Below are 22,354 nucleotides of genomic sequence, written 5' to 3' on the forward strand. Positions count from 1 at the left end.
GACAATAGACTTTGATAGATGCCAATCCACATCTGAGCTTTCCTGGGAACGTTCCTGTAGAGAATTAAGTCATGCATGGACATGCGACTTGCCCAGGTGACTCCAAATCTCCATCTTGTAAAGGGGATTCTACACAGGGGAACGGAGGGGTTTCCACCCACAAGAGAGAAGCTATATAAAGCCCTGGGAGACCCCTCCATTTTGTCTTCAGCTGGCTCAAGAGGTAGCCTCTCCACCCAAAAAGGATACCTGAAAGAAACTGGAAAAAAGGACAGTAACCACAGGGGTGTGAGTGCTGAACTCAGACTAGAAGGAGGCTAGTCTGTAAAAAGCTTACTGGAACATCTCTGAGGGCGAGATTTCATCTGTAATCACTTTCTTACTGTATTAGGCTTAGACTTGCATATTTTATTTTATTTTGCTTGGTAATTCACTTTGTTCTGTCTGTTATTACTTGGAACCACTTAAATCCTACTTTTTGTATTTAATAAAATCACTTTTTACTTACAGTAACTCCCCACTTAACGTCCTCTCGCTTAACGTTGTTTCGATCTTACGTCCCTGCTCAATTACAGAACATACTCCATTTAAAGTTGTGCAATGCTTCGCTATAACGTCATTTGGCTGCCTGCTTTGTCCACAGCTAGCAGCTCCCCTACACTCCCCACCAACAGCGCCTCCTGCCCGCCGGCACACCCCGCGGACCAGCGCCTTCCCCCTCCTGCCCCCGCCTCCTGCCCCCGGCAATCAGCTGGCCTGTGGCCTTCAGGAGAAAGAGGGGAGGAGCGAGGACTTGGCCCGCAGGCTTCCCCTCTCTCCCCCGCCACCCGAATGCCACAAACCAGCTGATTGCCGCAGGCAGGGGAGAGAGAAGGGAGCCTGCACTCTGAGTCCTCGCTCCTCCCCCCTCCCTCCTGCCCCCTGAAGGTTGCAAGCCAGCTGATTGCCGCAGGCAGGAGGGAGAGGGGAGGAGCGAGGACACGGCGCACCTCCCCCCTCCTTCTCCTGCCTACTGCCCACGGCAATCAGCTGGCTTGCGGTATTCAGGAGGCAGGGGAGTGAAGGTGAGCCTGTGCGCCGTGTCCTCGCTCCTCCCCGCTCCCTCCTGAACACTGCAAGCCAGCTGATTGCCACGGGCAGGAGGCAGGGGGAGGAGGAGTGAGGACACGGCATGCAGAGTAAAGGGGGAGGAGGGAAGGAAGAAGAGGCGGGTTAAAGGTAGGGGTTTGTGGGAAGGGGTGGCGTGGGCAGGCCGAGGGTTGAGCCCCCCGCCCCTGGTGCTTGCAGAGTAGGGGAAGCTGCTGCTCAACATGCTTCTCCTAGCCTACAGCACCTTCAGCCTCCTTGCCTACCTCATTGTCTCTAGTGCCAGTGAGCTGTGCCTGTATGGGTAAGGCGGGGGCACCTCCCAACTATAGTACTGTACTGTATGGCAAAAAAATTTTTTTCCTGGAACCTAACCCCCCCTCACCCCCCCATTTACATTCATTCTTATGGGGCTGTTTCACTTGAAATTGCATTTTTCAGGAACGTAACTACAACGTTAAGTGAGGAGTTACTGTATTAATTAACCCAGAGTATGTATTAATACCTGGGGGAGGAGGGGGGCAAACAGCTGTGCATCTCTCTCTATCAGTGTTATAGAAGGCCAACAATTTATGAGTTTATCCTGTATAAGCTTTATACTTGGCAAAACGGATTTATTTGGGGTTTGGACCCCATTGGGAGTTGGGTACCTGAGTGTTGGAGACAGGAACACTTCTTAAGCCGTTTTCAATTAAGCCTGCAGCTTTTGGGGGACGCGGTTCAGACCTGGGTCTGTGTTTGTAGCAGGCAAGTGTGTCTGGCTCAAACCAGGCAAGGCACTGAAGTCCCAAGCTGGCACGGAAAACAAGATCAGAAGTAGTCTTGGCACATCAGGTGGCAGTTCCCAAGGGAGTTTCTGTGATTCAACCCGTCGCAATACCTGTTATGCAGCTATAATAATGCTTGCATCTGTAATTTTCACTCCATGCATCTGAAGAAGTGGGTTTTTTACCCACGAAAGCTTATGCCCCTATAAATTTGTTAGTCTTTAAGGTGCCACCGGACTCCTCGTTATTTTTGTGGCTACAGACTAACACGGCCACCCCTCTGAGAATTAAAGATATATGCATGCAAATGAAAATATTTTTTCCAGCACGGAATTTTTTTTTACCACAAATCTATGTAACTTGGATAATATTCTGAAGAAATAATCAGTTTAATAAAAAACCTCCATCACTTCATTATTTTAACTCAAAAATGCTGAATCACAAAAAATTGTGTGTCCTATGTATCATTTAGTTCAAACACAATCATATTCAAAACTACACAAAAACTTAAGGCCTATATAATTTATGGTAGTATAAAAGATTACCTTTTTGGATACAAAATAGAAGAAAAATTCAGATTGTTTATAATACTGAATATCATAAAAGTTTTATCTCTATTTTATTTAGCCTTATTAAGTACTTTAAGAGATTTTTTTCAACAATTCCAATATGCTTGGAATGTAAGTGTTCTACAAATAACTGGTTCTTTAGAAACATCTAAATCACAAGAGAGAAATGTTATAAACACCTGAAAAGCTACAGATTTTTTTTCTGAATCAACAATGTAAAAATGGGTAATTCTATTTTCATCCTCAAACCACTATGCATTAAAAAACGGTTACTCACCTTTGTAACTGTTGTTCTTCGAGATTGCTCATATCCATTCCAATTAGGTGTGTGTGCATGCCGCGTGCACGATCGAAGAATTTTCTACCCTAGCAACACCCGGTGGGTCGGCTGGAGAGCCCCCTGGAGTAGCGCCTTCATGGCACCGGATATATACCCCAGCCGACCCAGCGCCCCCTCAGTTCCTTCTTGCCGGCTACTCCGACAGTGGGGGAGGGGGGCGGGTTTGGAATGGATATGAGCAACACATCTCGAAGAACAACAGTTACAAAGGTGAGTAACTGTTTTTTCTTCTTCGAGTGCTTGCTCATATCGATTCCAATTAGGTGACTACCAAGCCTTACCTAGGTGGTGGGGTCGGAGTGAGACATCGCTGAGTGCAGAACCACTGATCCAAATGCAGCATCGTCTCTAGACTGCTGTACAAGCGCATAGTGAGCAGCAAAGGTGTGAACCGATGACCAAACCGCCGCTCTACAAATGTCATGGATCGGGACGTGAGTCAGGAAGGCAGTCGAGGAGGCTTGGGCCCTCGCGGAGTGGGCGGTGAGGCGCGGCGTCGGGGCACCGGCCAAGTCGTAGCAAGCATGAATACAGGACGTGATCCAAGAGGAGATACGTTGTGAAGAGACTGGTAGGCCTTTCATCCGGTCAGCCACTGCAACGAAGAGTTGAGTCATCTTCCTAAACGGCTTTGTACGCTCGATATAGAAAGCAAGGGCCCTGCGTACATTCAAGGAGTGCATACGTTGGTCTTGTCGCGTAGGGTGTGGCTTAGGATGGAAGACCGTGAGAAATATATCCTGGTTCACATGAAAAGCTGATACCACCTTGGGAAGAAAGGCAGGATGGGGGCGAAGCTGCACCTTGTCTTTATGGAAGACTGTATACGGAGGTTCGGACGTGAGGGCTCCGATTTCAGAAACACACCTTGCTGAAGTGATGACTACAAGGAAGGCTGTCTTCCAAGATAGGTAAAGGAGTGAGCAGGTAGCCAATGGCTCGAACGGGGGCCCCGTGAGCTTGGAGAGAACCAGGTTAAGATCCCACGCCAGAACCAGTTGACGCAGCTGTGGGTATAGGTGGTCTAAGCCCTTGAGAAATCTGACGACCATCGGGTTAGAGAAGACCGAGGAAGCGTGTTCTCCTGGGTGGAACGCCGATATAGCAGCCAGGTGCACCCTGACCGAAGATATCGCCAGGCCCTGCTGTTTTAGGGATAGGCGATATTCAAGTATAAGTGGGATCGACGCCTGCAAGGGGGGCATGACCCGCTGCTCGCACCAACAGGAGAAGCGCTTCCATTTGGCCAAATAAGTGGCCTGTGTAGAGGGTTTCCTGCTGAGCGGTGCCGGGGAGCGGAACTGGGAGCGAGAACGGTGCCAATGGCCATGCCAGTACCGGGATCCAGATCTGGATCGCGAAGAAGACCGTCTGTAGAATCGGTGCCGGGAGCGGCCTCTCGAACGGGATTGGTGCTCATACCGGTGCCGGGAACAGCGTCAGGACTCTGAGTGGTACCGATGCTTGGGTCGGTGCCGAGAGGTGGACCGGTGCCGGGAGGAAGAGCTGGGCCACGAGAACGACTGGCGCCGTGATGAAGTCCGGTGCCAGGACTGCGAGCGGCGTCGGGACCTGCTCCGAGACTGGGAGCAGTGCTGAGAGTCCACGCTCAGAGATGGAGGGCATAGCAGGGCAGGCTTGCCCCTGGATTGCACCATGCGGAGCGGATGCGGTGCCGCAGTCTGAGACGGTGCCGGTTCCGTGAGGGCAATGAGGTCTCTCGCCATCGCAAACGTCTCCGGCGTAGACGGGAGACATGGCTCAACCACGGAACGGGGCGGGGAGCCAGTCCGCACAGGACTCAACGGCCCTACTACCGGTGCCAGCATCAACGGTGTCGATGACGGCGCCTGCAACCTCGGACGTTCCGATGCCGGACGCGACTCCGCAACCAGTGCGGGGGGCGCCAGTGCCTACTGTTGCGTGGCAGTCTCTTGTGTTTTACGGGTTCTCTTGTGACCCGGAGACAGGGAACAGTGCCGAGGGGCTTGTGGCGGATGCAGTGCCGATGGAGGACGGTGCCGTGGGGTCTTATCCACGTCTCCTCGTGGTGCAGTACCCGAGGCCGCCACCGGGGCGCTGCGCACCGAGGCGTTCAGTGCCGGAGCTTGGCATGCCGAAGGAGGGTCTGGGCTAAGTGCTGCCTCCATAAGGAGCTGTTTAAGATGAAAGCCCCGCTCCTTTTTGGTCCTGGGCCGAAAAACCTTGCAGATCCTGCACTTATCAGTCTGGTGAGACTCCCCTAGACATTTTAGAGAAGAGTCGTGGGGGTCTCCCGTTGGCATAGGCTTAGCACAGGTCGCGCACGGTTTAAAGCCAGGAGCCTTGCGCATGAGCCCGGCTGCACGCCAAGGGGAAAGGTGGAGATGAAAACCCCTTAGCCCCGCTAACTACTTATAACTACTCTGTAACAGCTATTAAACTACTAAACTATACTAAATCTATTACTATACAACTAACAACTATCTACAACAAAAACTAAGAAAGCTAGGGAAAGTGGAGGACAGCTATGCCGCGCTCCACAGTTCCAACGACCGTCACGGGTGGTAAGAAGGAACTGAGGGGGCGCTGGGTCGACTGGGGTATATATCCAGCGCCATGAAGGCGCCACTCCAGGGGGCTCCCCAGCCGACCCACCAGGTGTTGCTAGGGTAGAAAATTCTCCGACTATCATGCACGTGGCGCGCGCACACACCTAATTGGAATCGATATGAGCAAGCACTCGAAGAAGAACGGCTATAATGCTAGGTCTTCAATTTTTATTTGTGCATCTCTTTAAGGATTAAGATTCCACAAAATGAAACAGCTCCCATTTTTAAGTAAGAGGCGATAATGTACTAGTCAATATGTACATTCATCACTGCCCTAAAATAGATGGAATCCAAAGACCACAATTCAGCAGTACACATCTATTTAGTAAAGCACTTAAATATGTGCCTAAAGTTAAACATCTGCTTAAGTCCAGTTGACTGCAATGGTATTTCAGCACATATACAATACTGAACTGAATGGAAGTGTGACTGATCTTATCTTTTTAAGTATCAGAGGGGTAGCCATGTTAGTCTGGATCTGTAAAAAGCGACAGAGTCTTCTGTGGCACCTTATAGACTAACAGACGTATTGGAGCATAAGCTTTCGTGGGTGAATACCCACTTCGTCAGACGCTGTGTCTGACGAAGTGGGTATTCACCCACAAAAGCTTATGCTCCAATATGTCTATTAGTCTATAAGGTGCCACAGAAGACTCTGTCACTTTTTACTTATCCTTTTAGTGGCTGCCATCTGATCCCTAATACTGCTACAGCCAAAGGAGAATTTCTATTAGGAGAAGGTGTAGTGGCATAAATTTTTAAAATCAGATATCCTGAGTTTATCCACCAATTATGGTCTTGAATTCCAAAAGCCCAAGGTAAGTGAAACAGTGAATTATTATAAAGTCCAATGTGCTTATAAAGTTTCCAATTCCTGTGTCATAAAAGGGATGAGATGTGTTTTGGTGCTTCATAAAGAATATACATAAAGTATAACTTCTACATGGAAGAAACTTTTTAGACCAACTTAAACAAGGTTTCATAACCAAATATCCTGCAAGTTCTGCAATGTTTTTGTCGTACTGCATGCATCCTAGATGACATACAACTACTGCATAATTGAAATTACAGTGTCTGTCAGACAAATATCATCAACAATAACAACTTAGAGTCCTTGTGGCTCCTTGTTGTTTTTGCTGATACAAACTAACATAGCTACCATCATCAACAATGTTTATTAAAGCAATCTGACAAATGTCTGATTGGAGATGATCTGTAACATACTTAAATGTACAATTGCATACACTGTGAAGGCATTTCCCAAATGAAGACTTTTACATGTTGTCTAAATACATTACTGGTAGTAATATGGTAAAAACTGTTAATAATTTTGATAGAAAAAAATGTATGATTAAACACTGAACAGCCACAAGTGTACCTCAAAGTTGTTGTCTATTTTAACCCAGCCCAGATCCTCCATGGCATTTGTGGAAAGGTATTTTTGATAGGCTTTTTCTAACAGGTTTATCTGCTTTTGATTAAATGGCTTCCATCTCTGCTTTGGTTTCAATTCCCAGACAACACCAGAACTACAAGGAAAGTACATTAATGTAATTAATACTTTTGAATAAAAATGCATTGAAGTACAGTATACCAAATGTTCTAATGTTAATAAAAATAATAATAATAAAAAAAACCATACAAAGCCTCATCCCCATATTTCTGATGCTGATTTCCATTCATTTGTCAAAATTATGATTCTTTCTTTATGCCTGCCAAGTCAATGACTCATGAAAGTGGAAATGAAATTTAGAAATGAAATTTATTTTTCTTGAATACAGATTTCTACAGTTACTATCATAACAAAGTAAAGACATGACCCAAATTACTGATGTCCTTTTGTGGATATTTCTATGCATCTATCTTTGCAATTTTTGATGAAAAGGATATGATTTAGTACACAGAATCAAGTTAATAGTAAAGTAATTTCTGAATTATGAATATGAAATTGAAGAAAAGAACTGATTGTTTATTATCATGCACATGAGTGTTTTCAAATTTAATTTGCCATTGTGAAAGCAACAGTTACTAAAATGCAGAGTGACAAATCAACTCAAAATTTACCTTGTGTTGTATCACAAGGCACAATTCTTTAACCAGTCACACAATAACTCCACTGTGCTCAAATGATATAATAGGACTTGAAGTCCAGAAATAAATATCAAATTAATTATGGAACTGTGACAAGACAGGCATTTAAAATGTATATTCCCTTGATAGCTCTACAACAGCAGACAAAATGTAGTTTTAAAAATTCAGCATATAATGCTAAAAAAATGTCTTATTTTAGAAGCATAATGAGAGTTTTCAAGTGCATTAAAGTATATGCCTGAACTACTCCTTGGTCCATTTAAAGGCAAACTTGCTTTCCATCTGCAGTACCTAGTAATCCCTATGTAAGAGATTTCTTGTTTAGTCTCATTGTTGACCAGAGAAAGTCCAAGACTATGAAGTGACAAGTTTATTTCTTGATCAGGTTGCTCCATCTCCTCTGCTTGCCGTGCTTTAGAAACTAATGCAACGTCGTCTGTAAAAAGCAGTACTCTCTGGCGTCCATCCAGAAAGGACACCCAGTGTATCTGAGTATTTGAATTGTAAGGAAATTGACCACATTCATCCTGAGTTGGAAAAAAGAAAGGTACTTTAGTTGGTTGCATAAAAACACAAAGCAAGTAGCAAGCAACGGCCCCAATTAAGCAGAACAATTAGAATTTCTGAGGTACCTTATTATTACCTTTAATCTATTGTAGGATATTAATGGGATGGAGTCTTCTGTCATCATGGGCTGCCTATACAACCCATCCCTTTTTTTTTTGGTATTTTGGGTCTTGTGGATTATTAAGATGTTAAATAAGATATCCACATTTTTTAAAAGAAACTAAGGGTAATCTCAAGAATTGAAGACCTTAGCAGTACAATGACAGAGTTAAGAAAAATGAATCCCCTATTATACAGCACCTTAGTATACTAATCACAATATTAAATGGACAAATGTAGTGTTTAAATGTTATAGCATCCCCTTAATGTGTTAGAATTCTTTCAGGGTTAACATAACTGTGAATGAATGAGAACTGAGACAGTTATTTAGGCTTTTGAAATATAACTTCAGAAGTGAGTATTAATATAATACTCATGTAATGTACAATAATTAATGTAATGCTAACCATAAGCTGAAAAGATGTGTCTTAACATACATTAAAACAGGTTTCAATAGTCAGAAGCTACAAGAAAGTAGCAATTTTCCAGTATGTAATGATGTTTACATTGTAAGATACCTCAATTTAAAAACAAAACAAAACAAAACCACCATTACTAAAACTGAGCGAAGAAAAATAAATTCCACCTTGTAATTAAAATGCTCCTTTATTCCTCTGCCTGTCAATTTCCAGTTATTTTCTATTTTCCTGTTCTAGACTATGTGATCTAATCCTTTGCCCATGCAAAATTGTCCATCAACTTTTTTTTTTTTTTTTTTAAATATGAAGTGCTGTTTCTGGCAGGATGGATTTGCTTGATCTTTTCCTAGGTTTATGTCTTCACCTTGGTTTTGCTCCCCTTTCTTCCTATTTCCTGTCTCAGCATTGTCTTTCTACCCTCTATCCTAAATCATGTTGTACATGCTGCTGAACACTTAAGTAGCTCACAGTGAGCAACTCCTGCAATGCAGTACTCTACTCAACGGAAGTGTTTCCTCTTAGTGAGGGGAAGGAATTCAGGGTTGTGATTTTCCCCAACCCAGAAAAAATACATATTATATTCTGGAAAATAACTGCAGGAAGTGCTGCTTTCACCTGCTGCAGTTCAAACAGGAATAATTAGAGTGTACATTGTTCACTTTTGATACTGGTATGAGTGACCATCTTCACTTGCTGCATCACTTCCTCTTTCATTGCCTCCTCTCTTTAGAGGTGTATCAGCAAATACAGATTTCTAGTCCTGGCAGCAGTAACAGTCTGCCCCTCTTATTCCTCATTTATACACAGCCTGCTTATTAGTCTGATTAATGTTTGTTTCAGATAAAGGAAATTGGGAGATCTGAGTTTTGCCCTACACATGAGGGCTTACAAGATTCTTCAACATACTCTCAAGTAGAAACAGCAACTACACAAAAGGTTACCTATGTACAGAAACAAAAACCATGACCTAACAAAAGGTCTTGCATTTTAAATGACCATATCTGAAGTCAAGGCCTTATCTCCAGTCTCTCAATGAACTCATGATTCTAGTTTGGGTCACACCTTCCCTCCCCCAATCTTTAAAAAAAAAAAAAAATGTACCTTAAGTAGATCATGTTCACCAACATTTTGTGCATACGTCCAAGTTAGTTTTCTTATTCCAGTGGGATCTGCCCAGGCAAACAGTCGCACCTCCTTTGGTTTTAACTCCATCTCCTCCTGTAACCCACTGCGATAAAAATAAGCAGGTAAATAAGCCACTGAAACTCATGGCATAAGCCGAGTTTAATATGAAGCATTGGAACATCATTGTAAAATATCTATTTCTTATCTTCATTATATTGTATTCAAGAAAAGTGCATGAGAATTTAGGTTCCTTGCCTTCAACACTAAAAAACGGATAAAAGTTGGAAAAAATAGATGGCAGAATTCTTACTTTTACATACCTCTGTTTATATTTAAGGGTGTCCCATGGAGTCTGGTTAATGATAAGAGCTGGAGCAGCTCCCTCATGGTAATCTGAGAAGTTTATGACTGTAGAATTTTCAGAAATGTTCACATTTACCAGTATGCCTCCATTCTGTTGAAGATAAAGACTTGCACTGTATATAGTTTATTAAATATAAAATATGAACGGTAGTTACTGAAAATTAACTGAGTCACTTTGCATTAAGATGTACCCTTTATAAACCATTTATAAATGAATGTATGTTGTAAACATTTTACAGATGCACATAATATGTATAGTGGATAGTCATAGGCAATCTAATGATCTGCTGAACTCTAACAAATTGTGAAAATGATTAACCAATTATTAAACCATTTATTAACCCTTTATACACTATTTACAAATGTAATCTTAATGTAGGTTGCGACTGATTTTTAGTTAAATCTTTGAAATAGTTTTTAAGATTATTTGTTTCAGTGTACTGGCTGAAACATTCACCTTAAAATACTGAAGATGTTAGAACTTATATTCAAACCTTCGTATTTATTGCCTCTTAAGTTGGCATTCCCCAAGTAAAATATGGCAATGTTAAACTAATTCTAACAAAAACTTTAATGGTTAATTCACAGAGAAAATAATCCTCTAAAATGGAGACACAGTTGTACATGTGTTCCACAAGCTTTAAGGGGTCAGCACTTTTGTCTTTGGATGGTCAATGTCTTTTGGGGAGTGAGGAAGGCCTTTCCTGGGTATGTAAATGGATCAATCTCCCAAGCAATCAAGCCTGAAAAAGGTTTTCCCTGCCTTCTGAGAAGGCTTTCCATAGGAATCTTGTCTCACATAGGGAAGAGCAGAGGATCCAATATGTCTTCCAAAGTCAAAGCCACTCTCCCTAGTCATGTGAGTGTTAGGGGCCTGAGAACAGTTGTGTCAAACCTCGCTATATGTAACTTCAGAGAGGATTCTCCCACACAGACAGTACACCTCATTACCTTAAGCTTACTTTGTTGTTCTGTGGAGTAGTGCGAGTATCGGGGGGAGGGGGCACCTGTTATCAGTGAGGAGTTTTGTTGGTGGACCTATTCAGCTAACATGTTGTAGCAGGGTAGTTACCCGCTCCTGCCCTTCGGGGCTTAAAACAGCCCAGGGGAGGGCAGTGGCTGGGGCAAGAAGCCTGGGCTAATTAGAGAAGGTAGGCTCAGCTGTGGCCAAGCCCCAATCAGGCCCAGCTAGCCCCTATAAGAGGCAGTGAGGTCCGCAACATTACACATGTGCCTTCTGAAAATCTCCTAAGAGGACTGGAAATAAAAGAGGCTGGAAGACTTACACTCTGCTATTTGAAAATTTAATTTTATGTCAAAATTTCAAGTTAATGTGGAAGTACTAAATCTACACTGTTTGCATTGTAGAGACAGAAGATTGTGAAAAGAAGGGGTGTGGCCTAACAAAATCCAACCTGCCTTCAATATTTGCAAAGAGAGGGACAGCCCAAACAGTTTAGATCAGGTTGCAGGTCAGGACCCAAAAATGGGGAGTCAAAGATATCACGCTTACATATCCTGTGTTTCTAACTATTTGAAAAAAATAAATCTAAGTGCCTCAGCACATCTCTCCAGCAATCTACAATCCAAAATCATCCCCAACAATCAGTTGAGTGACTTGCCTAACAATCTGTTCAACCATTCAGTGTTTGGTTTTGATTATATGTAAAGTAACTCTGCTTTGAGTGACTTGTTTGAGCATGCAACACTTATGTGCCTAGAATTTCACAGTGGCATGTAATGCAAGTAAAAAATTCAAAAATTGTATCAGTTTAAACATGAAACCATTTTTAAACCATACTAATAACTGTCCATTTGTTTGTCAAGAATGCTACATCACATATCTTTATGATGTTGTAATAGCTTAGGAATTTGAGATACAGAAGTAATCTTCCCTTCTTTTTATGGTGGCGCACACATCACAGCAAATCTTGCTGCAAATCAAGTAAACAAATTGCAGGTGACTTATACCATTCTATTTATAGATCAATACAGCTGTGCAGTTCGTTATAAACTTGTGAAGAAGTCAATTCAACCTAGTTTCATACATCTAACAAAAAGGATTTTTAAAAGTACAAACTGCATATCCTGCATAAGCACAAAATGCATATCCTGCTACATTCACCCTGACTTTTCAATAGGTACTTTAAATCCATCTGCCAGCACTCAATGCAGGGGACTAAGAAATTACATTGACTTGGTTAACACCACAAACATAACAAAATTATAGAAAATATTATTATTTAAAGTCAAAGACTCACCAACTCTTCCAGACTTAACAAAGTACCATTGTCCTGTGTGTTATAGAAGAATGGTGTGGATGCACTTTCATAGCCCACCACTCTGACACATAATTTACCAGACAAATTTTCAGGCCAAAATGGAAGACACTGGGGGAAAAAAGTCAAACAAAGGACACATGTAACATGATGATAATTCAACAATATTGTTATAAAAATTAGTTAATGACAAATATGGATTAGCCTTTCAGATACTCTCCCTCTATACCCCTAACATCCAGGAGTACACATTTACACTGTCACTTACTAAGTTACTCCATCTATGATGATCTAAGAACCTTATATCAGACTGCCTACTGAATTTTCTTCATTAATTTGACAAACACCTCAGCCTGATTAACAAAAATATGAGTATTTATTTCTAAATATTTTACCTTACACAGAATCATTTGTCTGTTTTAGAAACATCTAAAGCAAGAAAAACAAAGAATACCTCTGAAGAGGAGAAATAATTCCAGTTATGAGTTGGCAAAGAGCCATTAGACTTGATTTCTCCAACTTCCAGCTCCAGAGAAGAATTGTTTGCTATGGTGTAGAATGGAGTTAAGGTAACTATCCTGGTGAGATTAAAACTACTCATTTTGATGCTAACTCCAACCTGTTGAATAAAAATAACTTGGTTAAACTCAGCCCATTTCTCCATGGTATTTTCATCTGCGTGACATAAATAAAACAAGTGGAAAAGTAAACCTTTATGTTATCCCATAAAGTTATTCCTTCTACATATTTATTATCCTGTTAACAGCAATACCCAAAGGCCTCAACAGTAGTAGGACCAGTGCTAGAGACTACACAAACTCCAAGGAACAGAGACTGTACCTCCAAAGAAGTGTGTGATATACCCAATACAATGGATACAGATTATTTTAGCAGTGGTATTTTATATTCACTTAGAGAAGGGAAACCCAAGGAGGATAAAATTACTGCAATAAAGACATAAGATGAATATGGCTTGATCAACATGGGAGGGAGGGGGGAAAAGATCAGATTTTCGAAATGCTATTGGGAGAAAAGTGACAGGCTTTGGACTTAGCCCAGATGAACAGAACAAGAGATGAAAAAATGGAAAATAATCAGGGGTCAATCTGGCCTTTAATAGGACAGGGGGTGGGTTCTGAAGGGCTATCAAAAAAGTGGATAAGTGGTTTTGGTTTGATGGGAAAGAAAGTTTATCTTTAAAAGGAAATGTTTGTAGTCTCCCTATAAATGTTTCCATTTTGCCCCTAGGATGGTTATTTCAATATCTGCAAACAAGGTAAAGTTATTTAGTTATCTGATTATTTTTTTAAGATAGCCACTGTATATAGTCTGAATCTGATATTTCAAAGACTGACACACAAAATTAAGTGTATACATACTGTTAATTATTTGTGTATTTATTATTTATAGCACCTAGAAGTTCCAGTCATGAACCAGGATTCCCTGTAGTAGGTACTGTACAAATAAATCAAGTATTGCAACTTGATCATCTGTGTCTCTAACTTATCTGAGATGGCATGTCCATCTTTGAAAAAATAGGCCTCACCATGTCCAAATATTTAAACATCTGTTTTCACAAACTAGGCCTGAATCCCCAGGTGGCCTAACTACTGGCCATCAAACGTCAAACTAAGTGGTATTATGCATACTAGTGTGATTATATTAACAAACCAATGCACCCAAGAAATATCAAATTGGCTTTTGTTAAACTTATTTGTATCCAATTTATTTAATTATTATTATTAGGCTTCAGAAAAGTTAGTAAACAAATACAGAAAGTAGGCCTTACCAGATAGTCCCTGTCATTGCCTGGGCACTTTACACATCCGTAACTTCCTACAGTATCAAGGGAGAAGCTAGTGGACCATGAACTAGTTGAAATACATAATTGGATCTACAGAAGAAAAAGCATTTTAAAAGATTTTTTTATGTAAATTTAAAAAACTTAAAAAGTTCATATGCTGATTATATTAAATATCTAGCCCAATTTTGTAATGGCACCAACGCCTAGGTTGTAAGCTTTTGAAAATCCCACCCATGATGTATTACTAGCAAAGTCATCCAGTTTCACCGCTGCAATTCCAGCTAACTGGATTACTAAAACCGCTAAGTACTCGGGCTCTGGCAAAGAGGTTCACTGCAGCAGAAGATAGGTAATCAATATACGAGCACACAAAACCAAATATGCCATCTGCCCTGGTAGCCATTAGTGACCACAGCATGTAGATAAAGAGGGGGAGGAAAATATATAAATGCTTGTGGTCTCTATTTAAAGGTCAGGGTAATAACCAAAAGATGCTGTCAAGACCAGTCTTCACTTATTGTTCCATCTTTAAATTGTCAGCATCCAGGACTAAAGGCCTACATAATCCAAAAAATATATGAAAAAAGAGTAATACTAACCAATTGTTTCATTTATTTTGTCACAGAAACACCCTTTTTTTTTTTTTAAGAGCATGACTAATATATTTAACACAATGTACCCTCAGACAAGGAACTAATGGGATGTTCATCACCCAAACCCCTTTGCCTAGCGAACTTCTGTTAAACTGACTATGACTCTAAACAGCTGTGAGAGAAACGATAGCCTTAAAAATCAAAAGCAAGCAACTATCTCACCTGTCCACCCTCCCACTTAATATACCTCTCTTCAAATCTAATAAATAAGAAATGAAATAGATGCTTTTATTGCCTTGTGGCTGCTCAAACCCCCACAATAAGATATAATTTTCCCCTCAAAATTACAACTCTATTATAATTTTTGTAAATACAAGATTAGCACTGCTTCATGTTGTCCAACATTTTTCATTTCCTTTTTTTAAAAGTTGAACTCCAGATTATATCAGTGCAGAATGAACTAATGCTGCACTGCCTGTACAAGTTGCTTCTTTGTTTCCCCAACCTTCCCCGAGATTTTGGGAAGAGAAAGAGGCAAGAGAGAAATAAACTAGTGTTTACTTTTCTTCCCAAAAGGAGAGCTAAATTTCAACAAAAACACAAAAATACTGATGTTATATTGATAGATTTTTTTAAACTAGTATTGATACTGAAGCAGGGTAAGAATTTCAAGGCCAAGCATGAATAATGTCAAAAGTTAAATAATTCCTCCCTTGAGGATATTTTAAAAGAAATTAGGTAGCATACCTTGTTTTTACTAAAAATGTTCCTTTTCTTAAAGAAAAACAGGATAGTATCCCTATAATCTGCTGGGTGTTTCACATGTGTATCTTCAGCACGATACTGCAGAACCCGGGAAGTCTTATTGATTATCCAATAGGGACTGAACACAGACAGGATCATACGACTACTAACTCGCCTGACATGTATATAGACATCTATTGTCATCATATCTGTGGAATTGGAGTTAAAACACACAGGAAAAAATTCTGGCAGCCCATCATGGACTCTAAAATGTCCATTCCAGTTTTTACCCTGATATTTTATCAGAACTAACTCCATTATTTCCCCACTGATTCTTGAGTGAAGAACATCTGCAGCACTCCCTTCTAGCAACTCATGAGCTTCTGCGGTTCCCTAAAATAAAACAAACAATTTTTAAGAGGCTTACTGGTAAGAACTATACAGTATTATTAACTATACAGAACTATACAGTGGTTACTACAAAAAGAGTGCAATAGCTTATATTCTACTTTTTAAGTCTTACCTGTTCACTTGACCCTAGAGTTTCCACCAAGGGATATCTTTGATTACAGACACACAGTACAGGGCCATCATGACTGCCCACTGTACACAGGAAGCCTTAAGAACCGATGGGGAAAAGACACTTACAAATTTAATCTGGTTTCAAAACCTAAACAGATCAAACCGTCAACAAGGGGATTCTTATACAACCCCTTTCATTCAACTATTTCACAGTTAAAGAGGTATTTTACAGGTAGCACAGTAGCTAAATCAACTTGCCTCAAGTTACATATAAAACCCATGGCAGATCTGCGAGCTAACTAGGCCTTTTCCTCCAACTACTAGAACATACAAGTTTAGTTTCACAAATTGAGAGCTATGTATTTCTGTGAGAGGATCCCCTGCCCGGGGACAACAACTGTTCTTCACTTTTCTCTCCATACAGTATTACACTCCTGTTACAATTTTGGATCCTGGCATGACCTACAAGTCAGCCTGTCCCAAGTTTTTCGAGAGAAATTACTGTAGCAACCAGCTCTACCTACGAAGTTTTTTTAGTAACTGTCCATCCAAAGACTCTCCTAATTTGAGACTAATGTAGTAGTATTCTGTAGTACTATTCTGAAGCCCTAAGATGGGCCTGTGGTGATCAGATGCAAATAATGCATTTTACCTTTCATAAATGAAGCCAGGACACACAAATCAGCTGGCAATACCAGAAATAAACACTAACAAGTGTTCTTCAATGCCTCAGAAATGTGTGCAATGAACACCAGGTTGCTTCTTGGTCAGTCATGGGATAAATACCAATTTTCTTTAGGCCAGGAGGCTGAAACACTTCACAGCAGTTATTTTAGGCTGTCTACTGCTGTACAAAAGCTTAAGAGGATTTCATTCTTTCAGGGGTCTTATTCTCTTACAAAACAAAAAATGAAACAATCCAAGACCAAATTTTCTTACTTCTGCAATATTTTAGCTGCAGAGTTAAAAGTATTTGTATGGTTTTTTCGGTGGGCTTGTTTTGTTTGTTTGGGTTTTTGGGGAGGATGGGAAGGAGAGCACATGTGTGCACAATGGATTGGGGAAAAGGATGGGAGGTTACTGTCCTACTATTCTTTATGGAAGTATGTCCTCCTTCGATGTGACACTGGAAATGCTTCTCCATGTTACCTCACCAAGAAAGTGAGGAAGGGGAAATTATAAAGAAAGCCACTAACTTCTTCACATTTCTAGCCAAGTTAAATGTTGTAGACGGCCATCATGAAGACCTAAATTAATAGCCAGGGAAAAAAAATCTGGTGTCCATCAGTTTTGACATTTAGCAATATGGTCCTCCTTGGCATTAACTAAGGTACAAGTGGGGACCAATGTTCCTTGTATAAACAATATTTGATCCTCTAGAAAAACCTGGTCCCTAACTCTTGTTACTCCAGGTGGATGGCAACACAACAACCGTCTCTGGGTACTAAGCCTCACCATACAAGAGCACTCAGACTGACTTGGGATGAAGGAAAAAGACTCCAGCTCACATCCCTTGCCCTAGAATCCAAGAGCCAATGTAGTCCATAGAATATATAACTTAATATCTTCTGTTTATAGATGGAAATCATTGAATGTTTTCCTTAACATTATTTTAAAATGTCACGATTGCTTAAATTCCATACCTCAAGTAAATATCTCAAAGAGTATGGCAGAAGATTCCTCAAAGTGAGTGTTGGGTAAAGATGGATAATGTAGGCTGGATCCCAGTCCTCCCCGTGCGTGGCAATAAAGTTTAGTTGATCAGGAACAGCAGTTGTCATGACTATTAGAGGTAAGAAGCTTACTTCGGTAGAAGGGCACTGTAACATACATCTCACTTCACTGCTTCTATGAAGCTCTTCTCTCCACGCAATATAAGTTGTGGATTCTTTAAACTGACCTTCTAAGATCCCTGTTGGTTGAATAAATAGATGACACCTACATGGAGGGGGAAAAAAACCAAAAACCACCAATAGAGCCTTCACAAACACACAAGCGTGGATAACACATTTAATTTTAGACTATACTTAAATAGAATAACCTAATCCCACTGAGTAACCAAAAATCTCTGAAATCCCACTGATTAACCCTTTATGCAATGAAAAATAGTGCACTGGACATTCATAGACAACCTTATTAACAGTATAAGAAATATTTGTAATAAGAAGGTCAATTCTTTAGTGTTTGTAACCTGGATGAAAAAAGATGATGCAGGAGGATGAATGCAGGAGAATTCTATAATAGACCTTGTCCTAATAGATAAAGAGGAACTGATCACAGAAAAAATGGGTACTCACCTTCTCGTAACTCTTGTTCTTCGAAATGTGTTGTTCATGTCCATTCCAATCAGGTGTGCGCGCGCCACGTGTGCGGTCGTTGGAAACTTTTTCCCTTATCAGCTCCCGTCGGATAGTCTAAGGACCCCCAGGAGTAGCGCCTTCATGACGCTCAATGTACGACTCTGCCGACCCAACCCCCCTTCAGTTCCTTCTTGCCGGCTACTCCGACAGAGGGGAAGGTGGGTGGGTATTGGAATGGACGTGAACACCACATCTCGAAGAACAGTTACGAGAAGGTGAGTAACCATTTTTCTTCTTCGAGTCCTTGTTCACTTCGAATCCAATCAAGTGATTCCCAAACTCTCCCCCAGAGGTAGAGTTGGAGTTAAGAATCACTGACTGGAGAACCGCTCTGCCGAAGCTGCGTCCTCTTTGGCATGCCGGGTGATGGCATAGTGGGTGATAAACGTGTGCACGGAAGACCAGGTTGCCACTCTGCAGATCTCCTGGATGGGCACCTGGGCCAGGAAGGTGGCTGACGAGGCTTGTGCTCTTGTTGAGTGGGCTGTAATCGCTGGGGCTGGATGTGACGAAGTGGTAATGTTCTTAATGTTTTCTCTGAATACTGTGTGGGTGCCTCAGTTTCCCCTATGCATTTCTTAGGTATCTAGGTGGGGGGATCAGTGTGTATGATTGTTGCAGAGCCCAAGAAGGCCCCAGTGATACTGTCTGCACAGAGAATGTCCGGCACTCTGTTTCCTGGCAACTAATGGCCTGGGCCCCTCCTCTGCAAAGATGCCAACTGAAGGTGTTGGAGAACAAAGATCAGGTGACCTCCCGGCCCGGGAAAGAGACAAAGGCCAGAGAGGAGGGGCTGGAGGGTCTCAGTTTGGAGCTGGCTGGGAAAATGGAGGGAAGCCCAGTCCTGTCGTCTGTACCTGCAAGACCTGTCTTGGACTGTGTTCCTGTCGTCTAAATAAACCTTCTGTTTTACTGGCTGGCTGAGAGTCATGGTGAATCGCAGGAAGCCGGGGGTGCAGGGCCTTGTCTCCCCCAAAGTCCATGACACTGGGACCTTGGCCAGCTCGTAGCAGGTATGGATGCAGTCCGTGATCCAGTAAGAGATGCGTTGTGAAGAGACCGGACGTCCCTTCATCCGGTCTGCCACTGCTATGAGCAGTTGATTCAACTTCCTAAAAGGCTTTGTGCGCTCGCTGTAGAATGCTAGCATTCTCCCAACATTTAGAGAGTGAAGCCTCTGCTCCTGCGTACTAGCATGTGGCTTGGAATAGAAAACTGGCAGAAAGATGTCTTGGTCAATATGGAATTGAGACACCACCTTGGGCAGGAAGGCTGGGTGAGGCCTGAGTTGTACTTTGTCCTTATGGAAGGCCATGTAGGGGGCGTCAGAGATTAGTGCATTTAGCTTGGACACCCTCCTGGCTAATGTGATGGCAACCAGGAATGCCACCTTCCACGAGAGGTAAAGAAGGGAACATGTTGCCAGTAGTTCAAATGGGGCCCCCATTAATCCGGAGAGGACCAGATGGAGATCCCAAGCAGGTACCAGTGGTCACGAATGTGGATATAGCCTCTCCATGCCCTTGAGGAAACGCCCTACCATGGGGTTGATGAATACAAAGTGCCCCAGCTCTCCTGGGTGGAATGCCGAGATGGCCACAAAGCGCACCCTGATGGAGGAACCTGCCAATCCCTGCTGTTTCAGGTGTAATAGATATTCAAGGATGAGTGGTATAGATGCTTGAAGGGGCTGTACAGAATTCCTAAAGCTAGAAAGCTTCCCAACAGAGGGGAGGAGTGGGCTCTGCCCTGCTTGTTTATGTAAAACACGGTGGTGGTGGTATCGGTCATCACCGCCATGCACTGCCACTGCTTTCTGGTTAGGAAAGTCTCACAAGTTGTTGCGTCGCTCTGAGTGCCTTGATGTTGATATGAAGCGGGAGCTCCGTCTGCGACCACTGACCCTACATCAGTAAGTCTCCTAGGAGGGTCCCCCAGCCGAGAGCGGACGTATCCGTTACCAGGTCATGGAGGAATGAGGGGTGCCGAAAAGGACTCCTTCATAAACCGCACAAGGATCTAGGCACTACCGAAGGGATTCTAGAACTTGCTCCGGTACCGTCACTACCGAGTCCAAGCTGTCCTGATCTGGATGATAAGTTAAGGTGAGTCATGCCTGGAGTGGCCTCAGCCTCAGACTGGCGTGCCTGACCACACAGGTGCAGGCTGCCATGTGTCCGAGGAGACTCAGGCATACCCTTGCGGTTGTGGTGGGGTATCGCCTGAGGGTATGGATGATATCTGTAAGTGTTTGAAATCTGGACTCTGGAAGTATCGCTCTCACCTGCACCCCCACAATGAATTCTAATCTTTGGGTCGGGGACAGCGTCGACTTGTCTAAGTTGAGGAGGAGTCCTAGTCTCTTGAAAGTGTCTCTGACCAACTGGACTTGGGACTCCACATGCTCCCTGGAGTGCCCCTGCAGCAGCCAGTCGTCGAGGTAGGGATATATCTGTACCTGTCTCTTGCAGAGAGTGGCCGTGACAACCGACATGCACTTGGTGAATGCTCGGAGGCCATCGACAGATTGAATGGGAGCACCGTGAACTGACAGTGTTTGTGGTCAACCACAAACCTCAGGAAACACCTGTGGGCTGGACAAATGGGAATGTGAAAGTACGCATCTTTCATATCGAGGGTCGCGTACCAGTCTCCCGGATCCAGGGAAGGTATGATCGTGCTCAGGGAGACCATGCGGAACTTCAACATGAACTGGTTGAGTCCTCATAGGTCTAAAATGGGTCTGAGACCCCTCTCTGCCTTGGGGATAAGGAAGTACCGGGAGTAGAATACCTTGCCCCATAGCTCCTGAGAAACCTCCTCCACTGCCCCATGGCAAGGAGCGATTGCACCTTCTGCATAAGGAGATGCTCGTGAGAAGGATCCCTGAAGAGGGACGGGGAAGGGGAGGAGCAGAACTGGAGAGAATATCCTACTACTGTGCGGAGCACCCAGCGGTCCAATGTTATTTGTGACCAAGCATGGTAGAAGTGGGACAGACAATTCAGGAAGCATGGGGAAGGATCCGGAATCATGGTGGGTACGCTGTCCTTGGGCACACCTTCAAAATCCTTGTTTGGAGCCCAACGATGGCTTGGTCGGGCCCTCTCCCTGCCCTGAAAGCAGGTTTGAAGGGTTGCGCCTGTTATTCCTATGGCGATAGGAATCCTGTCTTGGCCGAGGCTGATACTGCCTTTGTTGCTGGGACTTAAAGTGTTTGCGCTGGGTAGCAGGCATGTGCATCCCCAGCGACTTCATAGTTGCCCTTGAATCTTTAAGGCTATATAGCCTAAAGTCAGTTTGGTCTGAAAACAGCCCTGCGCCCTCAAAGGAAAGGTCCTGCAGGGTCTGTTGAACTTCCAGGGGTTAGCTGGAAGCTTGGGGCCACAAGGTCCCCCTCATGACCACCCTGGAGGAGATGGTATGCGTCTCTGAGTCAGCCGAGTTGAGGGAGGCCTCCAGGGAGGTCCTCGCAACTGCTTTCCTCTCCTCAACCATGGCTGAAAACTCCAACCTCGACTCAGCGGGGAGTAACTCCTTATACTTGGTCATAGATGACCAAGAATTGAAGTTATACCTGCTGAGGATAGCCTGTTGGCAGGTTTTCCTCAGCTGAAGGTCTCCAGCAGCAGAGACCTTCCTTCCGAATAGGTCCATGCGTTTAGCCTTCTTAGACTTGGGGGCCAGTGCCTGTTGCCCCTGACATTCCTTCTCATTTACTGCTAAGAATACCAGGGAGCAAGGGTGTGGGTGTGAGAAGAGGTACTCGTAGCCCTTGGAAAGGATGAAGTACTTCCTCTCAACTCTTCTGCTGGTGGGCGGGATGGAGGCTGGTGTCTGCTACAGATTAGTGCTTTGGATGGTCTTTATTAACGGCAGCACCACCTGGGAAGGTCCTTCTGGGGCAAGAATGTCCACCATTGGGTCTTCTGCCTTAACCACTTCCTCCGCCTCCAAGCTCATGTTGCAGGCAATGTGACGGAGGAGGTCTTGGTGTGCCCTGTGGTCAATGGGCAGGGGCCCTACAGCTGACGC

The 22,354-nt window shown here is 43.1% G+C and overlaps 1 protein-coding gene across 2 annotated transcripts in view; it reads right to left on the minus strand.

Moving 5' to 3' along the window:
* The window catches only part of VPS13C (vacuolar protein sorting 13 homolog C), a 209,898-nt gene that overhangs the window by 44,141 nt on the left and 143,403 nt on the right, over positions 1 to 22,354 (minus strand). For both annotated transcript variants that reach the window (XM_054042704.1, XM_054042705.1), the window contains exons 58-66: positions 17,603 to 17,897; positions 15,441 to 15,830; positions 14,086 to 14,190; positions 12,751 to 12,915; positions 12,279 to 12,407; positions 9,975 to 10,108; positions 9,631 to 9,757; positions 7,736 to 7,971; positions 6,732 to 6,882 (exon numbers count right to left, since the gene is read on the minus strand). In XM_054042704.1, coding sequence (XP_053898679.1) covers positions 6,732 to 6,882; positions 7,736 to 7,971; positions 9,631 to 9,757; positions 9,975 to 10,108; positions 12,279 to 12,407; positions 12,751 to 12,915; positions 14,086 to 14,190; positions 15,441 to 15,830; positions 17,603 to 17,897 — 1,732 coding nt within the window. The remainder of the gene's footprint in view (positions 1 to 6,731; positions 6,883 to 7,735; positions 7,972 to 9,630; positions 9,758 to 9,974; positions 10,109 to 12,278; positions 12,408 to 12,750; positions 12,916 to 14,085; positions 14,191 to 15,440; positions 15,831 to 17,602; positions 17,898 to 22,354) is intronic.

This window comes from Malaclemys terrapin, chromosome 10 (assembly GCF_027887155.1).
Source record: "Malaclemys terrapin pileata isolate rMalTer1 chromosome 10, rMalTer1.hap1, whole genome shotgun sequence".
NCBI classification, from domain to species: Eukaryota; Metazoa; Chordata; order Testudines; family Emydidae; genus Malaclemys; species Malaclemys terrapin.